The sequence below is a fragment of the Dicentrarchus labrax genome, unplaced genomic scaffold (assembly GCF_905237075.1).
Source record: "Dicentrarchus labrax unplaced genomic scaffold, dlabrax2021, whole genome shotgun sequence".
NCBI classification, from domain to species: domain Eukaryota; kingdom Metazoa; phylum Chordata; class Actinopteri; family Moronidae; genus Dicentrarchus; species Dicentrarchus labrax.
In genome coordinates this window covers 9,483,368-9,503,399 of record NW_026136720.1, presented here as the reverse complement: position 1 = coordinate 9,503,399, position 20,032 = coordinate 9,483,368, and the positions used below count along the sequence as shown (strand labels likewise).

General features: G+C 40.6%; 2 protein-coding genes across 3 annotated transcripts in view; one reads left to right on the top strand and one right to left on the bottom strand.

Moving 5' to 3' along the window:
• The window catches only part of itpr2 (inositol 1,4,5-trisphosphate receptor, type 2), a 57,696-nt gene extending 47,191 nt beyond the window's left edge, over positions 1-10,505 (top strand). For both annotated transcript variants that reach the window (XM_051382768.1, XM_051382767.1), the window contains exons 53-57: positions 317-438; positions 626-791; positions 886-1,046; positions 7,216-7,377; positions 9,131-10,505. In XM_051382768.1, coding sequence (XP_051238728.1) covers positions 317-438; positions 626-791; positions 886-1,046; positions 7,216-7,377; positions 9,131-9,211 — 692 coding nt within the window. In that variant the 3' untranslated portion in view covers positions 9,212-10,505. The remainder of the gene's footprint in view (positions 1-316; positions 439-625; positions 792-885; positions 1,047-7,215; positions 7,378-9,130) is intronic.
• Positions 10,506-13,330: 2,825 nt separating this feature from the next.
• sspn (sarcospan (Kras oncogene-associated gene)) lies at positions 13,331-20,009 on the bottom strand. Its single transcript, XM_051382773.1, has 3 exons — positions 19,558-20,009; positions 17,687-17,773; positions 13,331-15,612 (listed from the first exon to the last, which is right to left on the bottom strand). The coding sequence occupies exons 1-3, from the start codon at positions 19,783-19,785 to the stop codon at positions 15,253-15,255; spliced, it is 675 nt and encodes a 224-aa protein (XP_051238733.1). The 5' UTR covers positions 19,786-20,009; the 3' UTR covers positions 13,331-15,252.
• Positions 20,010-20,032: the final 23 nt, after the last annotated feature.

Genomic DNA, 20,032 nt, shown 5'->3' with positions numbered 1-20,032 from the left:
TGAATTAAATTCAGCGCTTAGTCATTAAATAAGGAGAACTACGTGATGAAAAGGAGCTACAACAACAGAAGTGTTGTACATTTATGTATGTCAGGCCAATCTTGTGTCATTTGTAGCTTAAAGGATATTGATTGCTCACTGGCTGTTCACTTGCTGTAACACAAATGTCAATATTTAGGAGCCAATACTGCACATTTTCCCTTATTGTCGACTGTTGTTATACAATTTCTTGAAATAATCATTTTGATTTTGATTGATATTTTTCATTCTCTGTCCTATTCTGTCTATTCTCACATGTTGTCCTGTGTGTTTACAGATGAAGACAATGGGACAGAGAGGGTGTGCGACACGCTGCTCATGTGTATAATCACAGTGTTGAACCACGGCCTACGTAATGGAGGAGGTGTGGGCGACATTCTCAGGAGACCCTCCAAGGAGGTAATACAGTTTCAAAATTAACAAATCAAGTGGTTTGCGTTTTGTTGGAATTAGTGGCATCTAGTGGTGAAGTTGCAGATTGCAACTCCCTCGCTCTACCTGCCCCTTCAAAGTGTGAAGGAAAAACAGTTCAAAATTAAATTTGTAGTTATGGTGAAAGTTAAATTATGCATTTTCTCCATATCAGGACCCTCTGTTTGCGGCCCGCGTGATTTACGACCTTCTGTTCTTCTTCATCGTTATCATCATCGTTCTTAACCTCATCTTTGGTGTAATCATCGACACCTTTGCCGACTTGAGAAGCGAGAAACAAAGGAAGGAGGAGATCCTGAAAACCACCTGTTTCATCTGTGGTGCGTACACCTTTGTGGTTCACCCAATATTGTATGCAAACGACTGACAGAATTTTTGTAAGAACTCCTGTTAAATAGAGCTAATCTCTTGCAGGGTTGGAAAGAGACAAATTTGACAACAAGACGGTGTCCTTCGAGGAACATATCAAATCCGAACACAGCATGTGGCACTACCTTTACTTCCTAGTTCTGGTGAGGGTGAAGGATCCGACCGAGTACACTGGCCCTGAGAGCTATGTGGCCCAGATGATTGCGGTCAGTAGACCAAACAAACATCCAGTACACACACGCACACACACACGCACACACGCACACGCACACGCACACACACACACACGCACAGGAAATAGTCACACAATACCTTTGTAATGCACTTTTTTGCTCCTTAAAAGCTGCATCACACAAGCTGCTCTGTTATCAAAAGCTTAGGTTACAGTAAGGCACTTTTATTTTGTGTTTGCAAGATATACAACAATGTAATATTTTAGGAATATGAAACTGCATTGCACTGTTTTAAGAGGGCACATAAGTACATAAACACATCCAGGCCTCAGATATTTAGTTTATTATTCCAGGAACATATGGACAAACAAACACGCGCATTTCACTGCCTAATTCATATTTTGCTGGCGAGCCGTACCAATCAGCATACAGATGTCTCAGTGTTGGAGTCTTAAAGTTGTGCAGCCTTCCTCACTTTGCAGACTTGCACAGTGTGCTAGACAAGCGTGAGCCTCTACAGCAGACAAGCGATCGAAAAAATGAGACTGAGCCTCTAGGCCTGTGCCAAGCATCCCAATTTATTCCTTTCCCCTCCTTGCTGCTGGAGAGAGATGGGTCTCTCTGCTCAGGTTGTCGTCACTATGCTGAGCTTCTAACCTGCTGGGACACAGTGTGGTTAAATAGTAATTAAACCCAGTCCAGCTCTATTATCATCAATGCACCAACTTGCTGCACTGACACAGAGACAAGAAGTTGAAGGATGTAAGGGCAACTAAAGGTGTTCCCGTTAGGTTAATGGATTCAAATGAAGCCTCAGAGCACAATGGCACATTTCGTGATTAACATTTGGCCATGATGGGCATAAGAATGGTGGCATTATAATGAACAATTTGCATAACAAACAGGTGACAGACTTTGAATTAATATGCATCAGCAGGTCCTCCAACAGGTCGGTTCTGTGATGCCAGGCCAAAGTATCGCTGTGTGATGAGGTAATGATGACTCAGGAATTTATATTAACACCTTCTAATATGCTGCAGAGCAGAAACACACACAGAGGAGGAGCAGACTTGGTCTAAAACCACCTTTCTTCCCATTTTGTTACTTCATGTAGCACATATATGTATATTATATACAAGTATATTCTTGCATGATTTGAAAATGGTGAAATCATTTGAAAGCCCCTAAAAATCTGGTCCCAAATCTTTAATTTATTCTCAGTAACAATGAATATTCATGTCTAAATAAGAAACAATTAAAGTTAGTCATTATCTATTAAGAGAACAGTCAGCTTCATCAAGACAGTGTGGGTGTTGTGTGATCAGATTTGAGTGACAGTGGCAGCAGACGCAAACAGCCCCACATCTGTAATCAGATTCTGATTTAAATGTTAAATTCTGATTGATGCATTGCACTATGTGTCTTTCCAGTATGTACCTTTTTTATAACTGAACACAGAGAGAACGGAGAGAAATGTCTCATGTGAAACAACAAACTGGTCCAACTCTGGCAGATTACTTTGTGTGCATCTAGGACCTTGCAACCCATAAAACATATTTTAAAAGTATTAGAATTAAAGAAGCTGTCCTATTATTAGACAACACAGTGGAGGTTTCCACCAAAGCTTCCCCTATTTGCAATGTTCATGAACAAGGGAAAGCACTCCTAAACCCCAACCAAACAGAAAGCCTGTTTGACAGAGTGAGGATGTGGTGTTTGAAAGAAAAAGATGTTATCGGTTTCATTATGGGGAAATCCAGCATTTTTCAGACATGGCCCCTATTACTGACTCTCTGTCTTTGCTGTTTCGATTCTCTTTTTTCAGATTCAGACTTTTATTGACTTGAAATCATGGTTCCATGGTGTGGAGTACAAAAAAAACATGTACAGTACAATAATGACTAAACAATGGCAGCTGGCAGAAATAAAGTGCAACATAAATATCCTGTCTCTGGTTAGTCAGCCAACTTTTTGGAAGTCACAACTCATAGAAAAAAAAAATGCCTGCACCCTGACAAAAAGAAAAGTAGAGGAGGCTCTAAAAGAATTTAATAAAAAATTGTTAACCTTCAAGCAAGATCTTAACCTGCTCACAAGTTACTCTGGATGAGAGAGTCTAGGTGCAACGATAGAAAGCTGCAATGGAAAAACAGCTGAATTAGAAAGTAGAGAAGTCTGCGATGTTGATCTCTGCAGTAGCCTGCGCCATCTGTCCTCCTCACAACGCAGTTTAAAGTAGACTTTGACTTGATGTTTAGGTAGGGATAAGTGTGTGTGTTTGAGGGTAAGTGGGAGGTGGGCTGTGGGGGTGGGGGGTTAGGGTCCTCTAGCTCAAGCTGTATTCTAATCTGCTGCACTAGTGCAGTTTTAGGGGCGACAACATGAAGCTACTGCACTAATAGAAACTTTGGCCTCCCCACTCCTTGTTGGAAAAGAGCTGAAACCTGATGACCTCAAACACGCACACACACACACACACACACACACACACACACACACACACACACACACACACACACACACACACACAGTAACTCTCATAATGAGTGCATCTGGTTAGATAGGACAGAGTGATGCAGTGCCAAGCAAAAGAGAAGGATCGTGTTACACCGAGTGTCTGTTCTGCTGGCGCGTTGTACATGTGGATGTGAATCAGTGTGCGGGTGTTTGTGTGTAAAATTATGACAGCGACTACAGGCCTAGCAGGTACTGCAGCAGCCACAACGCTGTTACATAACCCATCTCAAGTGGCCTGCTAATAGCTCAGCCCTGCCTGGCACGTGCTCTCCTGTCCCTTTCTCTCTCTCTCTCTCTTTTTCTCCCTCTCTCTTTCTCTTTCTCTCTCTCTCTCACTCACACACACACACACACACACACACACACACACGCACACAGATACTGAGTCACCGTCACATTATCAACCCTTCATTTACTTTACCACACACATGTGACACATTGTCAGTAAAAAAAGCAACAACAAAGGTGTGTGAATAGAAAAGGAGCCTGCACTTGAGATGTAAAATGAGGGGAGAGGTCAGATTTTGCTTTATGAGATGTAGTAGGACTGTGGCTCTTTTAGACACTGCTCAGCTGAAGAACTTGTGTGTGTTCGTCTGCACGTGGGGGTGTATGTGTGTCTGGTAACTGTAGTAAGTGATACTATCTGCAGACTCATCTGGTACACTCTCTGTGTGCTGTGTCGTTGTACCTCTTGACACTCTTTTGTATCTTTTGTGGTTGTTGTTTACAAGGGGTTGTACAGCCTCATCATTCAACAACCAGAACTAAAGAACAACAGCCAGACATTTTTAGCTTATATTCAGTGTCCATTACTGCATATAAGGAAAACACTGTATATTACTGTGGACACATTCCAACATGCAGGGAGCTACAGTGATGTTTATGTGATTTTTAATTAGTTATTTTAAGTTTTTTCTTGACATATGGTGAGAATATCAAAAGCATAACACTGATACCGCTATAACTATAACTAATTTCATAGTAAATTCATTTTATGATTATTCAATTTAATTCAGTTTACAGTCTCCAAACTGTCTAAAACAATCACAGCCGCTACTGGAGTTATTGCAGCCAATTGTAACAATTGCAAATCTCTTATTTTGTCTGACCAACAGTGAAAAAACCCAAACATATTTGAATTAGAAGCTGTGTATGAAAAGGAGAACAGGTCATATGTTAGAATGTGAGGAGCACATGAATGTCTGTAAAATTCATGCTCACTTAGGTGTTTAAATGGATCAGTGAAGCAACACTAAAGCCTTGACTCATTTAGACCGCACCGCACCGCACCGCACACAGTGGACACTGTACAGTCTAACAAATAGCAACAAGACATGAGTGGGATAGTTCAGATTCTGTACAATCACTGTTTAACTTCTCATTAATCTATATGTGATGTTTCAACCGATACGACTGATACGACTTAATCCATCAGTTATGGATGACTTGATAAAACAAGCATCAGATAGTTCTCAGTTTTAGTGATTTTGAAGCTTTGTCTTTGAGCTCACAGAGCCTTCGCTGTGTTTTCAAAGCTGTGAGAAAGGAAACTATTCTTTTTTATTCTATCGGCCCCTTGATGCCTGAGGCCCAAATTAGCCCAAGATTTTCACACAAGCTCTTATAGAATGACTCGATTCATACTGTGTAGCTCAGCAGTCATACTTAATCAGTCTAATGGCTTTCCCTGTAGCCCGCGATGGAAAGTATTTACGTCAGAAACAACCAAAATTAAAGTACACTCAGTAAGTAAAGGACATTTTTGCAGAGTAACCTGAGTCAGATGTTCATATATATATGTACTAGGTTACATATGATAACTGCAAAATAGCCAATGTGGCATCTTGACTATAAACTTTCAACATAAAGCGACCCCACTGAGAATATATGAAAAGCTCACATAGTGTTGGTTGTTTTATCAGTGTAAAGAGGGTCTAAATATGTCAAAACAATTGCAAAAGTAGTAGAGAACCTCATTCAAAAAAAGCGACTAAGTAACAACAATATGTGTATTTGTATTAGTTTCCACTCCTTCCTCCAGTCCTCACTTGTCTGCCTCAGAAGGCCCCTTCCTCTGCTTCAGCCTAAAAGAACACAATAGGCCCAATCTATAGCCAGTGTTTGGTTTGTCTGTTCTTGGCTACTGTAGGCACATGGTGGACTCCATGGAAGGCAACTGTTGATAAAAAAATTTCATTCTAAGGAAACAAAAACACAACGATTCATATTTTCTGGGGATTATACACTAATGAAAACAAACCTGCGACTATTATAATCCATTTCCGCCTATATATCCTCCTAATTGTTACCTTTAACCTAAAATGAGTGGTAGAAGCTGCTTTACAGTACTTTTCTGTTCTTATATACAAAGTATTAAATATGGCATGTGTGCTGTGTATTTTATAGCCAGTGTTCCACAAATGGAAAACAATTTTCCAGATTTTGAATGACTTACATTTTAGAAAATAAGCAAGTGTTTGTCAGTCTAGTCATTATATAATATATTATATAATACGTGATATCAATAATGATTAGAATTGTTTGGTTTTTAACTTCGTTTCATGAATTTCACAGACAGAGTGGATCTATATTTGGATGGTTGCTGCCATTAATGTTGCACTCAGGAAAGTGTGATAAACTCATTAATTAAAGAAACAAAAACAAATAACCCACACACCCCGCACTCCTCTACACCCTCAGACTCTCCTCTCCTCATGTCCTCCTCTGTCTTCAGCGTCTCACACTCTGATCAGTTTTTCTATCCCTGTAGTCTATTCTTATATAAGAGTAGGTGGGAGAATACCTCACTCCCTCCTACTGGACTTATAGTGGTGCCAGTCAAATCCCACTCTCGGCACCTTTTAAGTAATTTTTATCAGAAGAACTGGCAAAGGAATATTACATAAGATCAGCTGATGGCAGTCTGTCTCTGAAACCTATCTCACTCTCGGAGACGCACAAGAGCATGCGTGTTGTAAAACACACACTGTTGCTCACAGTCTGCTGTGTACATATCCATGCAGATGCACACCAACAGTACACACACCCACACATGTACAAACACAGACGCACTTAAGTCCATTACATAATGCTATAGGTTCTTTTTGCTCACTGTTTTCTCATAGCATCACTGCAGATGGTTTGCTCTGTCCACTGCACTGTTGGAAAAACAGATAATAAACTAAATGTCTCAGTTTTGCATGAGGGCACACACACACACAGATAACACTATACTCCCAGTTGTGTTCTCGATAGACGACAGTGACTCATCCGCACATCAACAGTGTGTTTATGGAGTGGGTGAGAATTGAAATGCCAGTTGCTGTTCATTTAGTGTATAATTGCTATCTGCAGTATCCGAGAGGCAGCAGTGCTGCTTAAAAAATGTTATACTGTCAAGTGCAAAACAGAGAACAGCTTCTACTCTGATGGAATGATTAATATTAAACCTCCATGCCGGTCTCCAGTTACAATACCTCTCTGTTTACTCTCCTCTTGCAGTCTGGCTTTAGCTCTGTAATGCTCCCTGCATGTCTATGCAAATCCTCCTTGTCGCTGTCTGTGCCAACATACTGTTGCTGCCGTCTCCCTGACCTGCTGAGTCAGCTCTATTTCAGCCTGTTATGCCTTTCACCTTTCTCACTGTTCCGCTCACATCCCATCTCTCCCTCTTTCCTCCCAGGAGGAGAACTTGGATTGGTTCCCCCGTATGAGAGCCATGTCTCTGGTGAGCAGCGAGGGAGACAACGAGCAGAATGAGATGCGCTCTCTGCAGGAGAAACTGGACAGCACTGTCACTCTGGTGGCTCAGCTGTCAGGCCAGCTGGCTGAGCTCAAGGAACAGGTAGAGTGGCACTTATGAGAATTTTTCATGCTGTGGTGGGTGAGCTGAGCTCTGGTAGTCTGAACTTAATGCCTGATGAATAATCTAAAGCAAAATCCTCCTGTTTTTAAAAGTATGTATCATAGTGACATCTTATTTAGATGCTTGCTGTTTAGTCAGCTGTAGCACATGGGCTGTTAACTCCACGTGCTTTCTGACCTTGAGAGTCCTTTCACCTTAAAACACCTGCAGGGGGCAAGAGGTCACATGGAATAAGGGTTGTCAGCAGCCTTCTTCTAGCTATCCGTCTCTGTACTGAGGTTAATTCTATCAGACTCTGGATGCTCCTGAACTCAGCACGACAGGTGACTATCACGTCAGCGATCAACGGGACTGAGAGCCGCCAGTGAGCCTCTGGCTGTTTGGATGACTAGCTCTGCTGCTGCAGTGTGACTGATCACTCTCATCACCTGCCTCCCCTGCATGTGATTCCAGTCACAGGCCTGTCCTTGTTCCTCTTCTGCCAGATGTGTGAAAACAGCTCCTACTGTGGGAGGATAGCACTCTAATAAACAAAACAACAACCTCTGTCGACCTCAGTAAACATTTAAGTCTGTAACATCTCCCTGCTGGCCGGGATCCCTCGTGTAACCCCTGTGACTACAAAGTTTGTGCGATGTTGAAGTGCCCTTGAGCAAGACAGAAGCCTCATCTCTGTAGTCTGTAGTTTTGGGAAACTGCAGGCTATAGGGCAGGCGATATTTATTATTCTAATCTAGGTTTACAGCAGTCTAATGACTAATTTGGAGTCATGGGGTTAGTAAGGATGTCACTCCACCTTTTATGATGAACAGAAATTTTTGTGTACACCGCAAGAGGTGAGTGTGTTTATGCAGGTCTAACCACAGGTCTGCAGTCACAAGAGGAGGCCTGCAGGTCTCACACTGTTTCTGACTAAGAGGAAAGTTCTCCTGCAGCTCCGCCCTCATTACAACCTCTGCTGACCTCGGCACTTTACACTATCACAGCTGAGATTGTGTGTGTGTGTGTGTGTGTGTGTGTGTGTGTGTGTGTGTGTGTGTGTGTGTTGTGTGTGTTTGTGTTTGTGTGTGCGCACGTGCCACTAATATTTGTTTGTGTGGGTTTTAGGGTTCTGCACAGCGTACTTGATTTCTTTTCATCTGCATGTACAACTTCTGGTTAATAGAGCCAGTGGCCTTCCTTTGTCATCAACACTGACAACCACTGCAAATATGTCTGATGTGAGAAACCAGCACCGTCTGATTCATGAACCACCACCCCACACACACTAATACACCATCCACAGTTCTCCAAGGGGAGGTTTAGTTTCAAGTCATAACATCGGTTGAACAAAGCGATTTGCATACAAAATATAAAGTAAATAGGAAAACTCTCACAAAGTAATTGTTTGCAGTGTTTGAAGTGACTAATGTCAGAAGTCTTTTCGTGGTATTCAGTATTTTTGTCACAGCTAATCCAGATTCATTTCTTAACGTAATGAGCCAAAGATTCATTTTGTTTCGTCTAAATAAATTTACTTGCTCTTAGAGTAGAGATTTAGAGCATAATTTTACCTGCACTCCAACTTCAGATAGATAAACACTCATCTCTGGAATGTAATAATTATGTATGAACATAGTGGGGAACGTTGTGTTTTGCATAATAAGTGCCCACTAGAACAATAATATATGCTACATGCTAAATTAAAAGCCACTCCAGGTTGATCAGTTTTCCTCTCCGTCTCTTTCCACAGATGACAGAACAGAGGAAGAACAAGCAGAGGCTTGGATTTCTGGGTCCTCCTCAGCCCAACCATCACATCCCGGCCCACTGAGGGGCTCAAGGCTCAAACAGATCACAGTCTAAATGCAGGCTCATAGTAGAAACCAGATAGACGTGCAGACACACACACAAAAACTCCTGCCTTAAGAACAATACATGTACTCAGAGTACACTTACAATTGCTGATGTCAATATGCAAGAGGCCAGCAAGTGTAGACGCATCATTTTTGAGATAGTGCCTTTTCTGTGACACAAGCACTGCCTTATGGGATACAAACTGTGCCTTATGTGCTCACTTGGTCACTAGGAGCATGGTTTACTGGCTGCCTCTACACACCCTCGTACAGAGGAACTTGTCTTTGAGAATAATTGGCCAGGCACAGCACACATCTGCCCGTGTAGTGTCAGGGAAATGTTAAGGTGAGGTTAATCGTTAAGTTTAGTCAAGTCTGTGGACGACTATGTCTCAACCTTCATTCCTCGCCTGTGCCGATGTGCCAGAGCGGACCGACTGGCTGCACAGAGGTCAGTGATTGGCAGCGAACAGAGAAGTTGGGTTTTTTTTTTTTTGCATCACCAATTGGCCTCCAGGGGAAGAACATTAAGTATTCTCCCTTTTACCTTTTAGAGTTCTGATGGTATTTATAAGAAAATGTGCGGTTCATAACTGGAGTATTATTTTTTGCATTTTGTAAAAGGAATCATGCTGCCTTACTCTTTAACTTTTATAAACAATACATTGCAATTGCTGAAAGTGCACTTTTAAAAAGGGTAAACAATTTAAGCCTGTAACTGAAAACATTGATTAGTTTGGGGTATTATTTTTGCAAGTTTTGTGTTTAAAAAAAATGCATTCACTGCACCATTTTAGTTTCCCTTTTACAGATTTCTACAGAGTATATAAGTAACAGAAATGTGAATAAAAATGATGATGATTACCCGTGGAGAACTTACTTGAAATTTCTTTTAAGTCTAAATCTTATATTGGTACATAATGTAGTTTCGACTGGAGATGGTAAGCTTACAGTTCTTTGTTACAATATGAACATCCTCGTGTCTGTAGAGATGTCAGCTAATACTGTAATATTTACTGTATCTGCTCATATCATCTTTGTGTTCTACTGTCTCTTAAAGTCTTAGTGTAAATCATCCTCACTAGTCTCTCTTGGACTGCAACTGATTGTTAAGTCTGAACTTGTGTTTTAAACTTGCACAAAATAATGGCAGATTATGAGTGCATGCACTTGATGGTAACTGTCCTGTGACACTTTCTGTTAAAACAAAGTGTATAGTAAAATGTCTTTTATGTGGTTGGCTATTGTAATAAATTTATAACGTTGTAAAGACTCCTTGCTGTGCTTTGGGTCTGTTCTAGTAATGTTTGCCTCAGTCCTTGTTGCTGTTGGGGATGAATGAGCATTCTGACCCCATTTGCACCCGCCCACCCACCCACTCAGTATTTACTCACACTCGTACTTGTCCATGAAGGGAGCACAGGACCTATGAGAAGACAGGGTCATATTTCAGCTTATACAGCGGGAGTAGTTATCTAATATTAAAAGTAAAGTTAACATATACACTGTAGGCACGCTGTGGCTGTGCTGCTTTAGTGTGTCTCATCTTGACGTTTAATTGCAGCTAATTAATAGCTGATATAATGCACATAGACTAGACCGGACTCTGGAATTTAACCTTTGTTCTTACATCAGTCTACTTCATGAGCCTAATGCTCTTTTTAAAATTTAAATAAGTAAATCAATAATAAGTTTAAATAAGTTTTCTGGAACAGTAATTCCAAATGAATGGAAGAAATAGCTTAAAGTTATGAAGAAAAGCTTTAAACTTACACAGACTTTAACTGTTTTTCCAATGGTGCAAAAAAACAAACAACCAGCAACCAGTCATGTCAACATTAATCTGATCATGATTATGATTTGGTGTGTGTGGATAAATGTGCTGATATGTATATGCTGATGTATGCCTGTAGATTTGTTTGTTAATGGTTAGTGTGATAGTTACTATGTAATAGTGTTGCATGTATATTAAGGTTTTTTCTGTCTGGTGATTGTTCTATTTGTACCTGCCCAGGTACTCATTCTGAGATGATTTTCATCATTTGACAGAAAACCTGAGAACTACTGATGTAGAAGATGAAAAAAGAAATCTTAAGTTACTACCATGTGTTTCTGTCTACTAAAAAGGCTGTGCTTTGCGATGCAATGCATTTATTCATAAAGAAATTAAATGCATTTATCGGTGGCCTGTCATCCACGCATCCATTCACATTTTGCACTCTGTGAAAATGGATAATTCAAAGCTGTGGCTGGTTGATTGTCTGTATGTTTGTGCTTGTGTAACATATTTGAGATGATAAACGAATCACAGAAAGGCCTCAACTGGTCTTTTATCCCGTTCTGTCATTTACCCTCCGCAGAGAAGCCCATCCTTCTTGGCTTCAGTTCGCTGTTTACGCTGGCAGGCCTGCATTTTCTCCTGCTGCCTGTGACAGCCATTAAAATTAGCTCACGCAGTGCCATAATGGTGAGCAGCTGTCACTGCGTAGACAAGAAGGGTAAAGTGCAACATTACTGGAATGTATTGGACTCAAAGAGGGAAGGGAGGGGAGAGGATAATACCAGGACCATCATTACTGTCTGGCAAAAGTCTTAATGCCATAGTGTGATACCAGACAAACATGCACTGCTTCAGTCTGCATCACTTCCTAAACAGCTGAGATTTTGATCACGGAGAAAAAACAGTCAACTTTGGTGTCCACTTCCCAAAAAAACTTTTTAAATGACTTGGGGAAGAAATCAGCCCAGAATAATACACAAGAAGGTCAGCTTCATTTCATCCTCTCATTACACAGATAACCCTTTAAATGCATGTGGGCTGTTTTTTTATTTACTACACATTTGAATCACAGTCACCTCTTTGCAAACCAGTCAAGAGTCACGTGCTTAGCCTCTGTGTATTCAGTAGTGAGAAAACACCCAGAGAAGGTCAATAAATACAAGGCAATGTCCCAAACACCTCTGTGGCTGGAAGCAGTGCTTTACCCAGTGTGAGTGAGTCGATGCACTGAAAGGACCAGACCATAAGGAACGTTTATTTGGCTTTAAACTATTATTTAACTGAATATAAACTGTATACAATAGTATATACGTGTAAAATTAACATTATTAGCTGCATAATTAAAACACTGGTTGAGAGTTCAGTCTGTTGTTTCCAAGTTGTTGTGATTTGTGTCAATACACATATTGATCTTCTGTCTTCTGCAGTCTCCTCTACAGACTCACAGCTGCATCAGAGTGGCGACCAGAATCAAATATTATTCAGTGTTTTTTTGCCTTGAAAGATCAATTGACTACACAGAAAGTTGCGGAGGGTGGAAGGTCCCTCCTCAATTTTATAAATAAACATGACCCTGTGATAACTGGCATGTGACTTCCTGTGTCTGACTGCGAGATTGAGCCTTTGTAGTCACATGATGCAACATCATAACACTGAGCAAGCACACGGAAAAATACTGCAAACGGGCATGCCCTCCATCACATGTAGATGCAGTATGTACAGTGTGAGCTTCCACAGTGTGTGAAATGCACCATTAATCTAAATGGATAAATCATTCCCATAATGATGCACTGCTTCTTTTAATATCCTGGTGTTTCCCTGCTTTGATTGTTATCCAACTGAGCTCCATCATCACCTAAAAAAAAATAATGTGTTCTTGAGAAAAGATTTTAAATGTGTTGCCATGACAGATATTGAGGCTACCTAACCACTTTGAGCAGTTAACTTGTCTGACTTAACAGTTATGATGAAAGTAAATCACAACCTGGCTCAGACGGAGGCGACTTTGTCTCTTGCTAATGTTACATATAAGTCATGCGTTACCTTACTTTGAGAACTATATAGTTGTTCATTTTCATGATGTGCTGGCCTCATGTTTAAGTATATTGCATTTTGTGCAGCATAAACATGGTTGGAGGATGCCGTTAGAGATGCTCACTGATTATCTTTCTGCTCAGTTTTCCTTCTTTACTAACAATAATGCAATTAAACCCAAAAGCAAATCCATCCATTTGAACATGAGTGACATTTTGAGTCTAAATTGTCTGTCTGTGTATTAAGTGCATATGTGATAAAACAGGAAAAAGGAAACTGCAGAAAACTGAAACAAAGATTTGTATTTGTAACCACAAACAGTCTTGAAAAGCAAATGCATGTTTGCATCTTTTTTTTCCTCAAACAACACATTTAAGGCTTATGTGAAAATTTCCATCACTGACAAAATAGATGTAACATTGCACACTAATTACACTCTCCCTCTGGGCACATGCTTCATCTAATTTGCTATGGAAACTGCTTCATGTTTACCATTCCCTGTCGGCACCTGAGATGAAAGTATAGGAATAAAATAAAGCTGCACCCCTGCATAGGCTAAGGCAAAGGAAAACACAAAAAATGTTGTGGTTGTTTCGTGCATTTTGCTCTGTCCTGTCTGAATGACAACAACTGTTTTGACATGTTGTAAACAGAGGGAGATGAAGATGAAGTCCAGCTGCCTGTCTGAGTCCCCCTTGCCTCGCCCCGGCCCCTTTCCCCTCCCTTTGTGGCTGCTGTAGTTTGACTCCTACAGGCTGTTTGAGTCATGCTGGCTACTGGCCTGGCATCCACCTTCACAAGCCACAGCCCAGTTTTGTCTGGATCCAGTCTCATGAAGTGCACTCTGCCCAGATTGTGTTACTGCTGTAAGGATTTGTTTTTAGTGCTCATAACTGCACTGTTTAGAGTATTGCAGGATAACTTCTATCAGCTGAAAAGCAATTTGTTTTTGTTTTTCATCGAGGATTGTGGGCCATATTTACAGAGCTGCATACATTTCTAAAGAAACAAAACAGAGGTTATTCATGGAATTAATCCACCTTTTTTTGTGTAGCAAAAACAATGTGACAATCAAAGCTACAAACATAGTTAAAAACTCCAATAAAATGTTATTTTCTGATTGAAAGGCAATAAACTGATTAAGAATTTGTTAAAGGACCAGTGTGTAGGATTTAGTGGCATCTTGAGGTGAAGATTCAGATTGCGACTAACTGAATACCACTGGTATTTGATCACCTGTAAATGAGAACATGCTGTGAAGTGTGTAAAATAAACTACGGTGGCTGTGAAAGGCCCTGTCTGCAGCCAGTGTTTGGTTTGTCCGTTGTGGGCTACTGTAGAAACATGGTGGTTCAACATGGCGGCCTCCATGGAAGCCGACCTGCGGCATCTATAGATAAGAACGTCTCAGTCTAACATAACGATTCCTATATTCAGGTGATTATAATCAAAACATACCTATGGATATTTTATTCAATTTCTGCAAATAGATCCTTCAAAATGCAACAAACTGGACTTTTAACTTTTCATTAACTTAAAATTAAAAAGAATGTCTCACTAATATTTGCCACTGCATTTCAACAATATTTGACTTTTATAAGGTTTATTGGAGCTAGAGGCAGTGTCATTTAACATTTACTAACCATTTGATAATAAAGTGATTCAGTGTTCCATCTAAAGCATCACTGGAGCACCTAATTATGATCATTAGATTATTAAATAACTCAAACCAAAGGGCATTTTACAAGACCATGGACATTTTTGGAGTTAAGTGCAAAACAATTGAGCTATTTTGGTTTTACCATTGTGCTTATAATTTGTAGTGCAACTGCATGTGAGCTGTATGTCACATGAGCAAATGTCAAGATAATTAGAAACACTGTGAAAAATGTGTTATTGTGGAACAGAAACTTTTTTGAGAAATAGACACTTGTTTTGGCTCCTCTTCATCTATTTTGTTCTTTTATAACATCGGACACTGGAAGAACAAAGTTACTTATAAGGTATACAAAATGTATGCAAAAAGCCATTGTGGTATAACTACAAGAAAATGTTAATAAAAACTGTCATCAAAGAAAACACACTTAACCCACCCCCCAAGTCCAGAGTGTAATCACACGGGCATCCCGTCCTCATCTGATGGATCCTCCCATCAACTCTGTCATCATCATCATCATCATCATCATCCTCATCATCATCATCACATTAAACCTTCTGCCACTGCTTGGGAGAGGGAGAACCAATCTGAAGACCAGCAAAAAAGACCTGGTAACGGTGTTTCCACATGATGAAGGCACCGACGGCACAGACGAGTGCCTGGGCCAGGTTCATCACGATCTGGAGCAGGAAGTAGAGTGTGAGGGTCCCGGTGATCACCTCACAGTCGCTGACTCCTTCGTAGGTGAAGGTGCGGGCTATTGGGTCCTTCTGATCCAGTGTGCACACGCAGTCCTCTCCCACCTGCTCACAGCTGAAGCTACTGGCCTGTGAGTAGTGGTGTCCAGCGAATGCTATGACCAGCACTGAAATGACCAGGCCGATTGTACACAGGACAAAGTACAGGAGCTGTAGGGGGCAGAGGACAAGTCATGGTTGTGTTCTTTTACCTTGAAAGCTTTGATCAGACCAACATGTTCTCATCTCCAACTCTTTGTGTTTCTTTTACTTAAAGTCTGGCTCCTGCTTTTGTCTGTTGTCTCATGATTAACCCAGTGTGCCAGAACTGTAGCTTAGAAACAGACATGCTGGCTCAGTGCCTATGGAAAGTTAAAGAGATTACCCACGATGCTACAGGGAAAGGTCTGACCCTCAGAGTAGGAGCCCAGCTCTTAGCACAGATGAGACACAGCACATGCAAGACTGCCCTGCAGCTACAGCCGCTTCCCACCTTTAGTGCATGTCCTTATGTGAGTATGTCGAACAACAGAGAGTGCCTAAAAATACAGTTGTAAAATGTGACAGAGGCTTTGTGTTGTTTATGCAATTGCACAATCTCAATAACACTAAACCTTCATCTTAATCCATCAGTTATATAACAGGAGCCCTCATTCGCTGGCGTATTTTGATCTCAGTTACATGCTGCTTATGGAATTATGCAAGTGATGAGTGGTGCTTGATTTAAAAAGGCATTTATGTTAATTTTGGAGCAGCTGTGAAGTGTGGAGTATGGTTGGTTACGGGAGAAATGTACATACAGCAAGTGCATAAACAAGAACTTGCTTGAACATAATGCACTTCACTAAATGTTGATGATCTGAAGCCAATAAGCAGATAGAAACTGCAAGAAGTCAACATTCAAATTACTGTTGTCCATCTGGTGTCCTAGAAATTCTTTTAAGTGAACGCTTAGAAACTAAAAGAACCAATATTTGAGAAACTGAGCGTCTTGACAGAATAGATTATTATTTGAAAGGGTTATCAGAGAGCCAGGACCTTCATCTGACAACATAGTAACACTGGGCTTCAGTAATGTCTCCTCTCGCAGCACATTTTCTACTCACACGACTTCTGGCTCGCCTTGAGCCAAGAGCAATTGAAATGAATAAATGAGCCGACCATAAAGCCATAAATTCTTTAGCTAATAATGAATATAGTAAGGCCACAAGATCATTGAGCTGTTTGAATTAATGACATTAATAAATTAAAGCAGATTTCCGCTGTTCTGGCACACACATTATTAATTGATTATAAAGGAGAACTTTATTTGGCTTTGCTTTTGATACAACAGCATTTATGGATAAGAAAGTGTTGAAAAAGTAAGGAATTAAAATTAAAGAAAGAAAGAAATGAATTAAAGAATTTTTAACATACAGTCCTCAAAACTTATTTAGTTGATTTATTTACTGCAGTACGACTAAACAACAGTCCTATTTCAACAACAAAGAAATATGCATCGTTTTGATAACAACTTCTTAGAAGACCATTTAATATTTCCATAGTCTACTTTGAAAACGTTGTATATTAAGATGCAAATAAAAAAAATTACTGTCATTTTGGTGATTCAGACTCAGACTGCCGATTCAGAGACACAATACAGACATGCATGGAATTGGCTTTTTATCATGCCTTTCTGCAAAGACCATTTAGCAAATTAGCTGCACTTCTTAAGGCAAAATACTATTGAAGTGTTTTGACACATTCTCTACACAGCGTATGTACATATTTGATTCTGGTATGCACACACGAGCCAGACAAAAAAAAAAAGAAGATGCTGCTTCCAAGGACCTGCTTCTCAGCTGCAAACAATGGTGGACTGATTTTAATTGCCTTGAAATTCCAACTGCATATATTGTAAGGCTAATTAAGCCAAGTCACATTAATGAATGCACTCATCCACTCATAGGAATCCCCACAGAGCTCTTTTAAACAGGTTTGCAGTTAAATGCCTCTCTGTGTGCCATTTACAGTTACAGTTCCCCAAGAACAGCCATCTAACAATTACAGCATCTCAGTGAGTAAAACATTGTTCTCTGCAAAGGTCTTCTCTGTCTGGAAAATACACTGACCCATCTGATCATACCATACTTCTGCTGCAGCTACAATTCTACTACATGCATTTGGTAATTTTCAGAGGCATGGTGTGTTATAATGACAAATCTGTTCACTTCTGCCAACAATGTCAGCATGTGTGTAGACTCACCTTGCCAATGAATTGCATAGACGTTCTCTCATCAGGGTGGTAGGTGACACAGTACAGGATAAAGCCCATGATGGAAACTAAACACAGCTGCAACAATACATCAGAAAAATGTTTGACATTCACTCATATCAGGACAATGAAAATTTTAACATAATCCTCATTTTGTAGTCTTTTTAGTATCACAAAGAATGCAATCTAGCCATGCACTTGTGTTATCACATTTGTACTTTGTTGCTATTATATAGTATATGTGAGAAAGTATAGAAACAGGAGTCTTTTCTAGAAAATATTCTGAGTCCAGGTTTTCAGGGGTGTGTCTCAATATTGCATGATTCAGCAGTAAACTGTCATCTGATTACATTATTATCTTTCCCTCTCTCTCACACGGACCCGCTCACACTCGATCTCTTCAGTGCAATTGGAGTCTTGTGACTAACATGCAGCATCTTATTGAAATGTTTTTCCCAGGTTCTTAAGCGCTCAGGATTCTCTGGAAAAGTCTTGATGACCTCAGTGTTTTTCTCTCGGATGAATCTCGTGAGGCTCTGACTCGGGATGTTGGTGTCCAGGGATGTTTTCGAGAGCAGATGGTGTCTGTGATAGGCTAGGATAGGATCCAAACAGGAACAACACGTTTTTATTCAATCACCAAAATGTGACCTTAAATCTTACTCTAAATTAGGGTGATAAGGAACATTTTGTTTTTTGTTGTTTTATATTACAGATTTCACAGAGACAGTCACAGATTCATGATTCACTTATATAAAAAACACCCTGCAAAATACCATTTAACTGTCTCATTATATAATTGATATACCAGTTAACTGGATTTTAAATGTTACTCTCTGACTCTTCAAAGTAAACTTCAAGTGCCACATTTCTTACACTTCAACTAATGCTCCTCAGCTGTTTAACTACACTCTGTGCTTACATGTCACCCGACAACTTAACTTCCTTCCTTTCAATGGTTACAGTTCAACTGATTTCAACTGCTTTCAGCTCTCTATGCTTATATGTCAACTGACATTTCAGATGCTTTTGAAACTGACAACTTTCGAGGGCTAAACCTGAAATTTCATATGCTTTCGGTGCTTACAGTTACAACTGATTTCAACTCTAAAACTTTAACTTCTATATAATATTTCACAGGCTTTGAGTGGTTAAATTGAAGTAAAAGTAGTTTAACTGATCAAATGATTTTAGCTATAACAAACTGCAACTTCCATTTCAAGTTTAGTGTTATTTAGACCTGGTAACTGGTAAGTTTTGAAATTACACAAATGATTACACACATAAACCGAATCAAAGTATACAGCTTATCTGTAACTCTGTGTATACTCAAATTCAAACTCTTGGATGAAATGTAAATGTGTGTGCTTTATTCTTAAGGCAGATGATAATGATGACGAGGTGTAAGCAGGTACAGTATGCATGCATGCACCTTTTCAAATAATACCAAGGTACTTAGATGCTACTCAGACGTTCAAAGGTCAAGCTAGAGTATGGCACGCTGTGGCTGGCTTGTCTCATCAGGCCACATGTTGAGGATTTGTTGGACACACAACAAAAACAACAGAAGGTGCGAGCAGGCCTGAGTGACTGAGACGGATTGGACATTCAGGTGTACACATGTGACAGATGGAGATTTATTAGAACATGACAATACCAGTGATTTCCCATGCCTACAGTGACCGTCTGGCTGAGACAGGTGGGTAAGGGACAGTGCTTACATGCAGTGTGGTGAAGATGGACAACGCATATTGCTGGGATGTAGCAGAGGGTCATGCAGAAGTACCAGAAATGAGAGACTCAGGGTCCATGCAAACATGTGAATGTAGTGGCTGATGTAAGAGCGTAAGGATGGAGCTTACAATGATCCCAGCCCAGTGTGGCGTCTCCCTGGCCAGGAGTGAGGGGCTGATGGCCAACATAAGGAAGGCCACGGCTGTGACGGCCACCCCCAAAAGCAGCTGGAGCAGGGCGACGAGCAGAGGGAAGCGAAAGACTCTGCACTTATGGCCGTCCTCTGGCGCTGGGCTTTCATCTCTCTTCTTCTTGCCCTCCTTCTTGTCTGAGGAACCTTTCTGCCCCTGCCCCATTTCTCCTGCTTTCTTTGCACTCTTTTCCCTCTCTGTACTCTCGACTTTTACTGTTGCAGTGTTTGGGGTGGATGAGCCTGTCTGCCGTCTGCCTCGTTCCCCTTCCCTTCCCCTCCCTGCCAAGGCCTCCTCTCACCATAAGCCCTGCTCGGCTGCTATTTGGAAACAGAGAAGGCTCTGAACTAATATGGAAAACATTTGGACTGGATTCCTAAAGCGGCTCCAGTGCCACATATAGAGCAAGCAG